At 37.1% G+C, this 14,790-nt stretch overlaps 1 protein-coding gene across 1 annotated transcript in view; it reads left to right on the top strand.

Moving 5' to 3' along the window:
* Positions 1-1,299: 1,299 nt before the first annotated feature.
* The window catches only part of PPP1R21 (protein phosphatase 1 regulatory subunit 21), a 30,232-nt gene continuing 16,741 nt past the window's right edge, over positions 1,300-14,790 (top strand). Inside the window, exons 1-11 of the mRNA XM_026696004.2 lie at positions 1,300-1,539; positions 2,718-2,786; positions 3,671-3,817; positions 3,986-4,087; positions 5,375-5,539; positions 5,867-5,925; positions 6,591-6,685; positions 6,951-7,003; positions 7,884-8,033; positions 12,098-12,199; positions 12,283-12,371. Coding sequence (XP_026551789.1) covers positions 1,480-1,539; positions 2,718-2,786; positions 3,671-3,817; positions 3,986-4,087; positions 5,375-5,539; positions 5,867-5,925; positions 6,591-6,685; positions 6,951-7,003; positions 7,884-8,033; positions 12,098-12,199; positions 12,283-12,371 — 1,091 coding nt within the window. The 5' untranslated portion in view covers positions 1,300-1,479. The remainder of the gene's footprint in view (positions 1,540-2,717; positions 2,787-3,670; positions 3,818-3,985; positions 4,088-5,374; positions 5,540-5,866; positions 5,926-6,590; positions 6,686-6,950; positions 7,004-7,883; positions 8,034-12,097; positions 12,200-12,282; positions 12,372-14,790) is intronic.

Here is a 14,790-nt window from a genome sequence, read left to right as displayed (position 1 = left end):
CAATCTTGACAATAGCAAATGGCTTTCAGTTTAATTCTACACACTACATGGGATAGCACTGCACTAGATAGAGTTGGTGTACAATCTGGGGTCCTCTTAAACTCACTGCTGAACGCATTCACAGCTGCAGTTTAAGGGAGTCTTTGCGTTGTTCATCTTGTGCGTCAGTTGTGCCAGTTCTTGGACTCAACCTTAGTCATTTCTCAGTTGGATTACTGTAACATGCTCTACATGTGGCTGCCCTTGAAGAGCACTCAAGAGACTTCACGGATGCAGAAAGCAGCAGTACCCATATTACCATTTTGGGTGCTCCAAAGTGTGCCAACGCAACACCATGGTTGCACAAGTTGCATTGGTTTCCTGTATATTTTCAGCTTCAACCTAAGGTACTAGTTATTACTTTCACATCCTTACATGGCACGTGCCAATTTACTTGTGGGACCATCAAACAGTATGGTCAGTTTCTGCCTATTCCACCAGATTTTTGGGGGGAGGGAGGCATGCTCCAAGATCCCTCTCTCAAATATTGCCATCTTGAAGGGAGAACGATGTATCTTCTTTGTCAAAGCAACTTCCCTATTGAACAGGCTCTGCCTGAGATTTGGGTGGTTTCAATTTTCTTGTACTTCTGGAAAGCTACTAAAGCCCAGATCTTCCCCCAGGCATTAGAACTAGGATGTCAGGGGAGCCACAATATACGTTACTATTGCAACACTTATTTATTTTATTTATTTTTATTTGTCAATTGCTTACAAGATAATAGGTATTAGTAAAAACATAGTTATGAATACATGGATGCATATAAGAAAAATAAAAGGAACAATAGGACAGGGACGGTAGGCACGTTGGTGCGCTTATGCACGCCCCCTACAGATCTCTTAGATTAGCTTCGGTTTCCTTTCCCTGCATTGATTTATTCTGATTACTTACGTTCATCACCAAGAGTTATACATTTTAAAACGAGTGGCTTTTAACAATTAAAAAAAATATTAATATTTCCATTTATGTTAATTAAAGACAAGAACGTAAGCCGTTTGTTGTTGTTTGAAAGGGGGGAAAAACGGCGGCTGCCACGAAAATACTAGACTGAACTGCAGGGAACCGTCTCGAAACTGGCCAAAACAGGAATCACACTCACACACAAACACAAAACGCTCCTTCTACCGCCATTGTAACGAACAGCTAGCCCGCATTCGCCCATTTCCACCCCTCCCCACCTTCCTCCTGTCGTTCCGTTTTCCTTTCCAGAGAAAACGGGGTGGGGCCATTTTCGATTTCCGCCCCTTCGCGCTTTAGTCACATCGGCTCCCGAACGAAGAACTGCTCAAGATGGTGGACAGCCGAGCTGAACTAGGCGGGGTCAGAGTGGGCGATGCTTGACGTTCGCTCCGCCCACACCCGGAAGTACGTCTCCTACAATGGTTGGAGCAGGCGGAGGGTCGCTTTCCGGGTAGCGGCTTCTCGTACACTGGGGCGGTCATGGCGGCAGCGACCGAGCTGCAAGGGAAGTACCAGAAACTAGCGCAGGAATATTCCAAGGTACTGGCACGTGCCAACTCCCCCAAGTACAGAGACCCTGAAAAGTGCCGACCCGCCGCCAGTGGTTTCAGACCCCATAATGTGTCCCCTCCTATCTTTTCTAGGTATCAAGAAAGACTTGATGCCATTCTTCTGTTTGAAATGTTGAGCTGGCATATCTTTTGTCTCCTTGTTTCAATGAAGGAGGGAAACGCAGCTCTTCACCGAATTCGTTTGCATTCATTCACGCCCTGATATTTAAATCAATTCAGGGAGCAACTGGTGTGAAAGAGTCTAGCCTGAGGATTTCCTTTATCTGCTTCAGCCTTTCTGTCCTCAGCTCCTTCATCCCACCTTCATTCCGGTTTAGGGAAGGTTGGGATCCTATAAATAACCTGTTCACATGAGGAGAATTGGGAAAGAAAGGTTTGAAGATTGTTAATACTGTATTGTAAAAAAGAGCCAGCAACTGGGGTTAAAATGATAAAGAGATGTAGCATTTTATTGAGGGCACAACACTAATGTTAATATGTGAATTTTTTAAAAAACAGATTTTTTTATCCAGTCTCTTATATTGTGAGCTCACTTGGTGTAGTGATTAAGATACTGGAGCAGAAGTTGGTGAAACTGTAAGTTTTGGTCCTCTGGAAAGCTGGTTGGTGACTCTGTGCCAGTCATAGTTTCTCTCAGCTCAACCCACCTCACATGGTGATTTTGGGGGTGGTGGTGGAATAGAAGGTAATACTTTAACCACCTTAAGTTGTAAAAAATAAAAGTGGGCTATAAATAAAATAGTAAAAGAATGTATGTGCTCATATTGATTAATCATTGTTCTTTGGGTTCTATTTCAAGAACTCTGCTTGGAATCCTTTTACTTCAACATTGCTTGCTTACTGAGACCCTCTTTGGACCAATTCTGTTCAATTCCCCATAGAGATAATTTTCAAATTTTTGTTTTAGCTGTAGGCATACAATTTTACGGGCCTAAATTATGTTTGTGCAGAAGTGCTGTTTCACCTTGGCTGTGAAACATTTATATTGTTAATTAAACTTTCCAAAGCTTAAATTTGTTTTGGAATTTTTCTTTCTTTCTTGGTATCTGTATTTTATTAAAAGTGTTTAATTAATATTTTCCTAAAGGATGTCAAAGACCATATTGCTTCATAGCTGAGTTAATCATTTCTCTCTGTGTTTTGCAGCTTCGTGCTCAGAATCAAGTATTGAAAAAGGGTGTAATGGATGAGCAGGCAAACTCAGCAGCTCTAAAGGTATAGCTTAAAAATACTGAATAGCTTGATTAAAAAGAACATTTCTCAATAGGGCTGGCCATTGTCTGCTATGATTCTGAGTTAGCTGATGTACCAGTATAATGTGTGAAATATTATTTCAGCTTAAAAGTAAATTGTATCACAGAGATTTTTAGTTTAATCTTGGTGAAATCTGTCACCACTTCTTTTGTGTAAGACCTCTTGATTGCTTGTAGTAGAATTGGGTTTATAGTGAAAGCTAATCCCTGTGGGAGAATTGCTGCAGTTTACTTTGGGAAAGGCAAAAATCATATTTTGATTTTTTGAAGGTCTATCACAGAATTGACAGCAGGCAAAACAATTTTCTCTTAAATCTCCATATAGAAGCATTGTTTTCATTTGTTGATCTTAAGTTTGTTTTGAATTGATACATGAAACCTATTGAAAGTTTATTTTTTAAAACTCCCACCAAAGTATCAGTAGTAAGAGTGTCAGTGTAGTATGTATTAACCTTAAGCAAGAACTCCCAGATTCAAATCCATATTTGACTGAAGAATGTATGGAATAAGCTTTGGCCAGTCAGGCTCTTTTATTTCAATCTGCCTCATAGAATTGTTGTTATGGAGACATTAGAGAGACACTCCCATATAAGTTACATTGAGCTTTTAAAGAAGAAAGGAAGCCTCTCAATGCAATAAACATATTTTATATCTATTAAATAAACATTATTTCAATACTTTACTTCCATACAGAAATGATGAGTATATCACTTAACTAGTTTTAGTAATCTTAGATAAAACACCATGATTCTCAATGGTCTTTAGAAGACTTTGGATGTGACAAGGAATTGTTAAAATCAATCTGTGCTAGAACTCAGTGTGATGAAACATTCAATTTTAATACAGGAACAAATGAAAATGAAAGACCAATCACTCAGGAAGCTGCAACAGGAAATGGATAGTTTGACTTTTCGAAATCAGCAGTTGGCCAAGAGAGTAGAGCTCCTTCAAGATGAACTTGCATTAAGTGAATATAAAGGCAAGAAGAACAAGGTAGGTAGCAAGCTAGTTTTCTAGCATATTCTATAAATGTAGTAATACAAATAGTTAAGAATTCTCCCATGTTAGAATTCTTACCTAACTAATTATTTTATTGTAAAAATCCACAATTAATGATATGAAAAATGCCTTCAGAAAACGAGCATATTTTGTTTTGATTAGAAAAGTGGTGACTCTGTAACTCAGTTGAGTCAAGAACAGAAAAACGTCTTTGGTGAAGATCTTCAAAAAAAGATAGAAGAAAATGAGAGGTTACACATTCAGGTTGGTAACTTTGTTTAATACATCATCCAAACACTTATATTCTTGACAGAAATTAGTAAGGAAAGAATGGGGCACAGTTGGGTGAAAAAGTTGTATCCCTCCGCAGTCACTCTCTCCTGGTCTGAGTAATGTTATTGTAGGTGGGGGCCAAACTCCAAATTTATCTTCTTGTTGATTTTAGTAAAGGCCCATGAAGTATGTATTTGGGGCCATCTTTCTGAAATAAACAGATTTGGATGATAAAAAAGGGATCTCAATTGACTTATGTGTCAGCAAGGTGGGCTGCATATAAATTAAATAAAAACCTTGACCCGTAAGCTGGACAAATGGTCTTGAAAGCTTGATTAGGCTTGTGGGTTAGGGTTTCTCCATTCTTAAAATAAAGCAGTTAGAACAAGAACCTGAATATAACATAAGGACAGTTTAGGCAACAATAACCAGTTGATTCAGTTCTGTAACTGTGCTATGAAATGAGTTGGCTTGTGTCAGTACAGGTGACCCTCATTTAACCATTTGTTCAGCAATCTATGATAGCTGTGATGGCACTGAATGAATGGTACTTATGACCAGTCCTTGATGTTTCAGTCGTTGCAGTGTCCCTGAAGTCATGAGATTGTGATTTGGGTGCCTGGCAACTGGCTTGCAGTTATGATGGTCATAGTCACATAATCACAATCTAGAGGTTCGGTAACTAGCTTACAGTTCTGACATCACAGCATCCCATGGATCATTATTAGTAGCCTTCACTGCTGGCTGCTGACAAGCAAAATCAATGGGAATGAAGACAGGAGGCTGCAGATGGCGACCACATGCCATTGCACTTAATAATGTTGCGGGTTTTGTTTAACAATGCCAATCAGAAGTGCCAGAATTGCTGTTGCTAAGCAGCATGGTCACATGATGTTGCACTTTAAAACCATGTCACTTAGCAATGGAAATTCTGGGCCCAGTTGTTCTGGGTCTTAACTGAGAACTACTGGTAGAAGTAACAGGACATCTTAGAAACATATAACTTCTGAGAAATACTAAATAGGCAAATTACAATTTCTCTTAATATGATTTGGAATTATGTCTAGTAAGAACAATTGTGGTTTCATTTCAGATTTGATTTGGATAGTGCTGCATATTTCTTTCTTTTTTTAAACATATGTACTATATATACTAAACTATTCTTCCTGTTTCATGGCATTTCCAACATTTATTATTATTATACAATTTCTCTATCTTGGCAGCTATTGATGGAGTTTAATACCAACTGTGATAACTTTTCTGCCCTTCTCATTTCAGTTCTTTGAGGCAGATGAGCAACATAAGCGCTTAGAAGGTGAGCTGAGAAGCAGACTTGATGTTTTAGAGATGGAGACTGCACAGCATCAAGCTGTGGTGGATGGCCTTACTAGGAAGTACATGGATACAATAGAAAAGCTGCAAAATGATAAAGCCAAGTTAGAAGTAAGTTTAAAGCTATAACTTCCCTGTTGTAGAACTCTGCACTTTTGAGACTTAAATGATTCAAGCAGTGGCAGTTTGAGAATTGTATGCTTTAAATTTAAGGTAGAACCAGAATTAACCTTGCATCCCTGCATACAGCTATTTTGCTCCTTCATTTCTCTCATTCTCTAACATTTTCAGTTGTCTAATTTCCTAAAAAATAGTTGTTGATAAGTTTAGTTTTTTTTAAATATAGTGCTCTTTAATGCTAATTTCTGATCTTGGAATAGAATTAATTGTGCAAATACATAATGATAATTCTGATGTTTCTTCTGCCTTTTCTTTTAGATCAAATCTCAAAGCCTAGAGAAGGAAGCCAAGGATTGCAGAGGTCGAACAGAAGAGTGGTATGCTTTTGATATTGTAGATTAAATACTATTAATGTCTCCCTAGAGAAAGTTGTTTTTAATTAAATTACTGTTTATTATCATCTTGATCATCAAGCACCAGCATTAAACTTAAATGCATACCTAATTATATATAGAGGTTAGTTTTAAAAATTTGTATATATGCCTTTTACTGTTACTGCCTTACTGTAAGATGTAAGATTTTTGGGCTGGGTGACTGTATGCCCTGTTCTATCTTTGTTCTCCATGCCCTTGGATTTATTGAGAGAGGCAGTTGTTCCTCATCAGAGGGGATCTGCTATCTATCAGCAGCACCACTGCCTGTCAGCACGCAATCCTTCTCTGTCTCTGAGGACAGGCAGCTCTCCATCTGGTTGACCGCTTCCCACCATGCCTGAGAAGCCTTGGACAGCCCTGGCTTCTCCAAACATGCCAAGGGTGATGCGCCATCCCTGTCAGACGGTCCCAGTTCCAACTCCTCCTCCTCTAATCCGGGCTCCAATGGGGCCATACTAATATTATAGTACTAATTAGTAGTATATTAATAAAAAGTTTTCTTGATGAATTGTAATATTGGGGGTATACTTTTTTGTTTTGTTTATCAGGTGTTTTTTTTTAAGAAAAGGAACAAAAAATAAAATGATTGTCTTATTTTTGTCTATTAGCCAGCGGCAGCTACAGCATCTTCATAGAGACCTGAGTAGCAGATTGGATGAGTCTTTACGGATTATAAGTGAAAAAGTACCTTTCAATGATACAAGTAGGTATTGAATTGAATTGATTGCATTTGCAGTTGAATAAAGGAAAAAAATTGTAGAAAATTGAAAAGCTGTTTCCTTATTCTGATTTAATATAATTTTTACACGTATTTATATACTTTTTTTATTTTTATTTTAAAATATGGTTATTGGTACAGGTTGTAAAGACACTATTCTTGGATGACTTATGAACTAAAAAAGTTTTAAAAAGATGGCCAGAGGAAGTATACTTGATCTGTCTAATACTGTGAATTGATTATTTTGTAGGATCTAGCCAGTATAATGCTCTGAACGTGCCATTACATAATCGACGCAGGCAAGTGAGTAATACAATTAAGAGTGCTTAAATTAAGAAATGTGGATTTCTTTGGCATTTGTGAATCAGTGCTGAAGTATGTTTAAATGATTTCAGACTCTGAGTAATATCTAGTATAGTAGAAATGTTTTTTTTTTTAAAGAGAGACCGGAAACTGCTTGATTCCTTTTAAATGAGAAATGAAGAAATTGATTTTGGGAAGCAGGACAGCTGCAGGACAGGAGCACTTAATGCAAGAATTTATTCCCGCATTTTGAACTTTAGTTTATGAGATTGATCTCTATTTTCATGAAAAGATAGAAAGTTCTTGAGCAGAACTCAATTTCTGGTGATTTGCATTAATCTTGACTGTTTTTTTTCCCAACTTTCAGTCTATCCTACATCTCTGTTTTTTTTTTATGATCTCTTAACAAAGTATTAATCAGGTCCATGCTACTTATATTTTTGAGATCAAGGTTAGCTAGATGTTGTTGAAGAATAATTGAAGAATAAATAAATACTGTATCTTGCAGATATGATATTGAGTGTAGTGTTGTAAGACAATAGTCTGAAATCAATTGTAAGCTCTTGTGTCAGCTGTGGTTCCACCTCATTTGGGAACAACTCCATTCCTTTGCAGTGAAAACTTATGTAACACTATTCTAACGTGGAAAGTATCTTCAGAAGGGTAGGGTAGAAGAGCAAAGTCACTTATATGATCTGCTTTTTGCTTGTGTGCCTCTAACATTTAACTCCATGTCTAATTTGAAATGCCAATGTGTGCTCCTGAGCTTTTGCATATCTGGCCTTTTAAATATCATCCTGGCATTTCTATATTTCAGTTGGGAACACTGTTAGATAAAAGTTCTTTTAAAGTTGTATCTTGGTTCTCTATACTTTTACAGTTGAAACTTCGTGATCTTGCTGGTCAAGCTCTGGCCTTTATCCAGGATTTAGTGACAGCTCTCCTTAATTTCCACACCTACACCGAGCAGCGAATTCAGATTTTCCCAATTGATTCTGCCACAGATACCATTTCACCCTTAAATCAGAAGGTACTATTATTGGGGGAATTGTATACCATTAAATATAATGAACAGATAACAACATGCTACTTCTAAGCATTCTATAGCTTGACAAGCACAGTAGAACTGTTCAAATAATTTTTGCATTTGTGAAAACTTCAGTATGCAGAATTGGGTTAGGTATGTTGTTCTAGTCTCTCGTTAGGATAACTTTATTTCTAATTTGACGATTCCAGATTATATTGCATCTTCAAATGAAAAGAAGAAGCACATGGTAGGGAAAACTGCTTAAGTTCTAAAAAAGTTGTTCCTAGCTACTATATACTATACTTGGCCAATGGATCAGTAATTTGACTTGATGTAAGATAGCTTCTTGTTCAGTGTCTCTGAACTGTAAGTTTTATATATATATATATATATATATATATATATATATATATATATATATATGTATATGTATATATGTATATATATGTATATATATATATATATACACACACACACACACACACACACACACGTATATACATATATATATATATATATATATATATATATATATATATATATATATATATATATATACATACATACATACATACATACTGTAGCTATCAAGTTATCTATTCAATGCAATCATAACTGCAGCCTTTTTCCTCCCCCTCCCCTCTTTTGAGGGAGGCAACTGAAGAAAGCTTCCTTTCTGGTGGTGATAACACATACATACACATACACACATATCCACCCGCCCCAATGCAAACCTGGCTTTTGAGATTTTCTCCTACAACTGGCTTCTTCAGGAAACTCTAATAATATTTTGGTATAGGATCTTTTGATTTAGGGTTTCTGTTTTTTGAATTTTATTTCTGAGTTTTCCCTGCACTTGTACTTTTAAATAGCATACTACCTTACTATTTTGTTATAAATTTACTGTAAGAGGTTCTTGGACAGTTTGTTAGCCTTGTGAGTTAAAAATAAATATAACCACTATTTTGCTCTAAAATAGTCAATTTGGTGGGTGATAACTGAGGATACTGTGGTTGATGGAATGCTAAAAGATGCTCACTTAAGGATGTGACTACAGACACTTCCGGTTTGTCGGCTTCGGTGACAGCAGGGATTTGCTTTCTCTGCGATCCCTGCTGTGCTAGCCGCCTTGGTGCCTCCGATCCTGATGGATTTGGAGGCTAAGGCTGCCCTGTTGGGGCAGCTGAAGAAAGGGGGGATCCGGACAGGGGTTGAGGGGTATCGCAACCCCCCCCCAGCCGGCAATAACCCCCTTCTCTCAAGACGGTGGAGCGGCGGTCTTTATGGATAAAGAATGTGCAGGAGGAAGAAGAAGGAGTTTTAAAACGAAAGTTTTTTCTTGGTCGAACTGGGACCTTAAGGACATATTTAACACCTGGGAAAGTATTGGCTTGGACGCTACAATGTTCCCGATTGATGTTTTCAGCTGCGAAGAAAAGTGACGAAAAGGGGAAGTTACTCTCCCTCCCTTATGGAATTAACAAATGGACAAGGGAAACCAGCCTTTTGATAGAAGGTAAAACCTAAACTCCTTTGTTATAAATGGGAAGGGAGAGGCTTGGGAAAAAATTTTTTTTACTCTAAGACTTTGCTGGAGGAGATGCCTTGAAGATAAAGAGAATAGAAATTAATTCTAAAAAAGATTTAAAGCACAGATTGGACGTTTTTACTTTCCCTAATTTGACTTCACCCCTAGAAGAGAAATTGTAAAAAGAAGAAGCTTGTACTCTGCCTGGACTGTTTGATGACTGCGGGATTTTGGGACTTTTGGGAACTGTTTTAAGTTTGGAAATAACTGATTGGCTTAATAATAATAAGAGGATACAGAAAGAGAAGAAGAAACAGTTCAAAATGGCTCTATCTCTTGATGAACTAAAAAAACAATATTTAAAAATAAGGAAAGAAGGCAAAGATGTTATGGGAGAAGCCCTTTGTTTCCTAGATATGGCGCTTGTCATGTGTCAGCAAATTAAACAACAGCTGGAAGAAGCCGAGGAAGAAGAAGCCATTTTTAATGAACTAAACGGTGTGACTAAGAAAGAAAGGAGAAAGAGAGGAGCGAAAAGGAAGGACTTAAGAAATAAAAAAATATTTATGAAAGAGAAAAAGAAGATGCAAAACAACAGAATGCTAGAAAGCAAAAGGAAAGAGGAATGCAACAGAAAGGGGAAACCAAGAAGGCAGAGGTTTGGAGAGGAGGGGGTAAAAAGTTTAGGCGGGCGAAGAAGGAAAGGGAAAAGGGGGAAAAAAGTTACAAAGGTATAAAACAAGATGGAGAAAAGAAAATTTTTTTTAGGGATAATGGGTAATGTATGGGTTTTTTTTAAAAAAAAGGGGGGGATTCTGCAAAGTACACATGAGTATTGTAATAGTGGTATTTGTATTATAAGTAGATAATCAGAACTTTTTAAGATCTAATAAAAGACTAAAATATTAAGGTATAACTTTAAAATGTTTAATAATGAATGATATTAAGTTTTAATAAAATACTAAAGGGAATGTTTAAAATATTAGTTTAAATATAGAGTTTAATGGATTAATGTGTTGACTGTTATGGATTTATTATTGTAGTATTGGTTTCTGAAATAGTAGAATGTACTAAGCAGAATCTGATTGGGATTTAGGTGTTATTTTAAATTTTAATTTAGGGGAATGATAGAAAGGCATCATACTCTGATTAGTGATTCCAGGGGAAACTATTCTTTTTTAAATTGGAAATGAGACAGATGTAAATGGAGAAATGGACAAAAGATATAAAGCAAGATTAAATATATAAAACAGAATTAAGATGAGGCAAAAGTGGAGAGGAGTTATATAATAGATATAGAATGGTAAACAAGATAGGTAATGGTATATAAGAAGAGCATGAATTCAATTGAAGTCCATACAAAAAGAGGTAATCTGGGGCCAAGTTACTTTCTAGAAGAAAGTTTTATGTTTTTATGTCTATGTTTTATGTGTGTGTGTTTAATTAAGAATTAAATAATAAAATCTCGGAGGAAGACTAGATGAGAATAATTATAAACAAGCCAGAGGAAAATATAAATGTGATGATTGAATAGCAGATAAATTAGAAAGGAAATATGATTGAATAATGATTAAAGAGAAACAATGTGGAATTTGGTAAAGGGAATTTACGTGTTTATATGGAAATGGGATAAATTATAAGTACGTGATATAAAACAATATGTTACCTGCCTTGTAAAGATTTACAATGGAAAGAGGTTTTATGTTTTTAATGTTTAATGATGTTTTGTTTTGTTTGTTTGTTTGTAAAATCAATAAAACTTGTTTTAAAAAAAAAGGATGTGACTACACAGAAAGTGAATAGAGCTCCAGAAAAGGGCATTTATTCCAGATGTTTTGTCATTTTCTTATTGAATCATTTGGAGCTTCCTTTGTTTAGAAATGTGTTATTTAAAAGGGAACAATAAAAGTTTATAAAGAGGGAAAGAAACGTGCCTTCCATTTGACTAGAAATAATGTTGAATTTGATGAAACAGTGATCAAACTATGCAAAGCTGCTTTTTTCTGTATCAGGAAAAGGTACTGGTGTATGTAGGAGTTGCCTATTTGTAGTTAGGAATTATTGAAGCTGTGTAATTGATGAAGAATTAAGCACTGTCCTTCAGTAGTAATTTTTAAATGAAAAACTGTGTCCTTCAGTAGCAATTAAAATGTGAACCATTAAACCTTTTGTCGACAGTGAGTCGACAAAAGGTTTAATGGTTCACATTTTAATTGCTACTGAAGGACACAGTTTTTCATTTAAAAATTACTACTGAAGGACAGTAGTAGGACAGTGAGTCACTGAAATATTTAAAGGATTGTAATTATTTTCTTTCAACATAAGTTTTTTCTAAAATACCTTCATTGTATAAATAACTTCAATTTTTTAATTTCTTCTGAGCAGGTTAGCTGTTCACATACCTTTAAAAAATTGTTTTCTTCTCCTTTCGCTCTATTCCAAATGGCAGTATAAAATCAAAATTTTTCTCCTTAATCCTTGAAGGTAAATATAACTAAGATGTTGTGATATTCCAGCTAATGGATTTCTTTGTATTCAGTTCTCACAGTACCTTCATGAAAATGCATCCTACATTCGCCCACTGGAGGAAGGCATTCTGCATTTGTTTGAGAACATCACAGAAGACACCATCACAGTGCTGGTAATATTGTTATTCTGTTACTATACCTCCCTGTATAAAGCTTTTGGTACTAAATATCTAAAACTTCTTTTTTTTCTTGCAAGGAAACAACTACGGAATTAAAAACTTTTTCTGACTACTTAACATCTTATGTCTGCTTTCTCAGGAAGATTCTTCCTTATCAGTTGAAAAGGTACTATCAGAGTTTTTCCCCCCCAAGCAATTTAGATAAAGCAGATACATAAAATACAAGTCCCTTTTCAGATCTTTTTTCTACCAGTTTGGGAGAAGGGCAAAAGGAAAACAAGCAAACTTGATTGTGGTCTTCCCTTTTACAGTGATGTCAATTGTCATAAGAAAGATTAAGCAGGAAATGTGATGCTTGATATTCATCAAATCTTATGTGTCAAGTGCATGCCCTGTCAAAGTAGCTTTATAACAGGAGCGTCAAACTCAAGGCCTGCGGGCTGCATCTGGCCCATGGGGTGCTTAGATCTGGCCCATGGGGTTGTTCTGGAAATAGCAAAGGACCGGCCCACGGTGCCTCTGCTAGCAAAAGGGGCACGGGTGCAACTGCTTTTGGCTTCCGGGGTGGCCTATGAGGCCTTCCAAGCCCAGAATGGGGCCTCCAGAGTTGCCCAGGAGGCCTTCCAGATCCAAAATGGAGCCTCCGCAGCCATCCAGGAGGCCTTCCAGGCCCAAAACAGGGCCTCTGAAGTGCTTCAGAAGGCTGTCTCAAAAAGTTATAAAAGGAAGGAAAAGTAAAATATTTTACCTTTCAGGCTTGCAGGATTCTGCTACTGTAGCCTATGTCAACAATTTTGCAGTTCTAGTCTTCCTACTAAGCCAGTTTCTTGATCTGGTCTCTCTCTCATAAAGTGATCAAGTAGATCAAGTAAGTATTTAAAAAATCACAGTATTATATGCCTCCCTATTTTTAGAGGTTTATACGAGGGCTATCCACAAAATAGATTACGTTTTCGTCTGTAGCAAGAAGGGGCGGAGCTAGCGCAGCCATCTTTGGTCTGTGTGTCTGCCGCTCAGTCTGCATCTAGTTGTACTAGTGTGAGGTTCGTATCGTTGCCCATTATTTCACAGAAAATGTTTGAAATGTGTGCTGCAATTGAAAATCCCGCGAGAAAAGCCCCGATCTTGCTGTAGGGCGGATGAGGAAAAATCTCCCACTTGAAAGCATTCAGGACTTTTCAAGTGCGATTTGCTGTGTGTGGTCAGGCATTGTCATGCAAAAACAAAATTTTTGAGCTTAACTTTCCTCTACACTTGTTCTGAATTGCTTTTCTTAGTTTTTGCAATGTTTCACAATAATTTCAGTTTATGTTTTTTTGCAAACAAAAACCTTATCATTGATCACACCTCTCATCTCGCAGGATTTTCAATTGCAGCACACATTTCAAAAGTTTGCTGTGAAATAATAGGCAACGATACGAACCTCCCACTAGCACAACTAGATGCAGACTGAGGGGCGGACGCACAGACCAAAGATGGCCACGCTAGCTCCACCCCTTCTTGCTACAGACGAAAACGTAATCTATTTTGTGGATAGCCCTCGTAAAACCATGTCTGTGGAGATGCGGTCCCGTGTCACCCCACCATGGCCATACCCACCTAGCCTCCCACAAGGTCAAACCCAATCCTGATGTGGTCCTCAATGAAATTGAGTCTGACACCCCTGCTTTATAATATCAAATTGGATTTTTAAAAAAGAAATACAATAGCATTAACTTATTTTCTCCAGAGGTAATGGTATCTGTACTGGTTGGGAATTCTGGTAGTCATAATTCTATTTGGAGCCTGTCAGGTTGGTGAAGGCTGCAATAGTGAGCAATTGGGAGCCATTAGTGCACCCTAGTGCACTCTTGCTTTCTTTGAACTGGTGCATTTCAGATGTACTGACACCAATGATTTGGATCTGTAGGAGATGACCAGGCTGAGCCCAATGCATCATAAGTCCCTGTGCACCCACAAGAGATCTAAGTCCAGCCCACCCCAATTCCTTTCTTAATTCCTGCACATTTCCCTTAACGGTCACTTAGCCAGATTCTTGTATAGAGCTAAGCGTGCAATAAATCCTTTTACTCATTCGAACTACCTGAATCTCCTGATTTCCCTGGCGCTTGACAGGATCATGTGAGTTCAGATCCCTTTAATCAGTTGTTCATGAGGGACAGCCTGATGTCCAACCATTGTGCAGTTGCTATTTAAAAAAAACACAAATTCCTTGTTTGGAATTATTAAGAAACATTTATGTTTAGCAGTTACCTTTCATTTGTATTCTTTTGAAATATTTTGCATTATTTTTTTTTTTACAATAGTGATGAAACTATCCTTTCAATATTGTGTACAGTTGCTACCACCACATCTTGAAAACAATATTGAACTAAAAATCTATACAAATGAGGCACCAAAATTATTAGAAGGCTGGAGTATGAAGAAAGACTATAAAAATTCAGGCTCTTTAGCTTAAATGAAGGTGGGAAAGGGAAGACAAGAAAGATAGAATGATATAAAATCATTCATGGCTTAGACCAGGGGTATCAAACTCACGTTGTCACGTGACGTATCAGGACTTTTTCCCCCCCTTCGTTAACCAG

This window comes from Pseudonaja textilis, chromosome 1, assembly GCF_049901715.1.
Source record: "Pseudonaja textilis isolate UNSWEBS1 chromosome 1, rPseTex1.2, whole genome shotgun sequence".
Lineage (NCBI taxonomy): Eukaryota > Metazoa > Chordata > Lepidosauria > Squamata > Elapidae > Pseudonaja > Pseudonaja textilis.
This window is presented reverse-complemented; position numbering and strand designations above follow the sequence as displayed.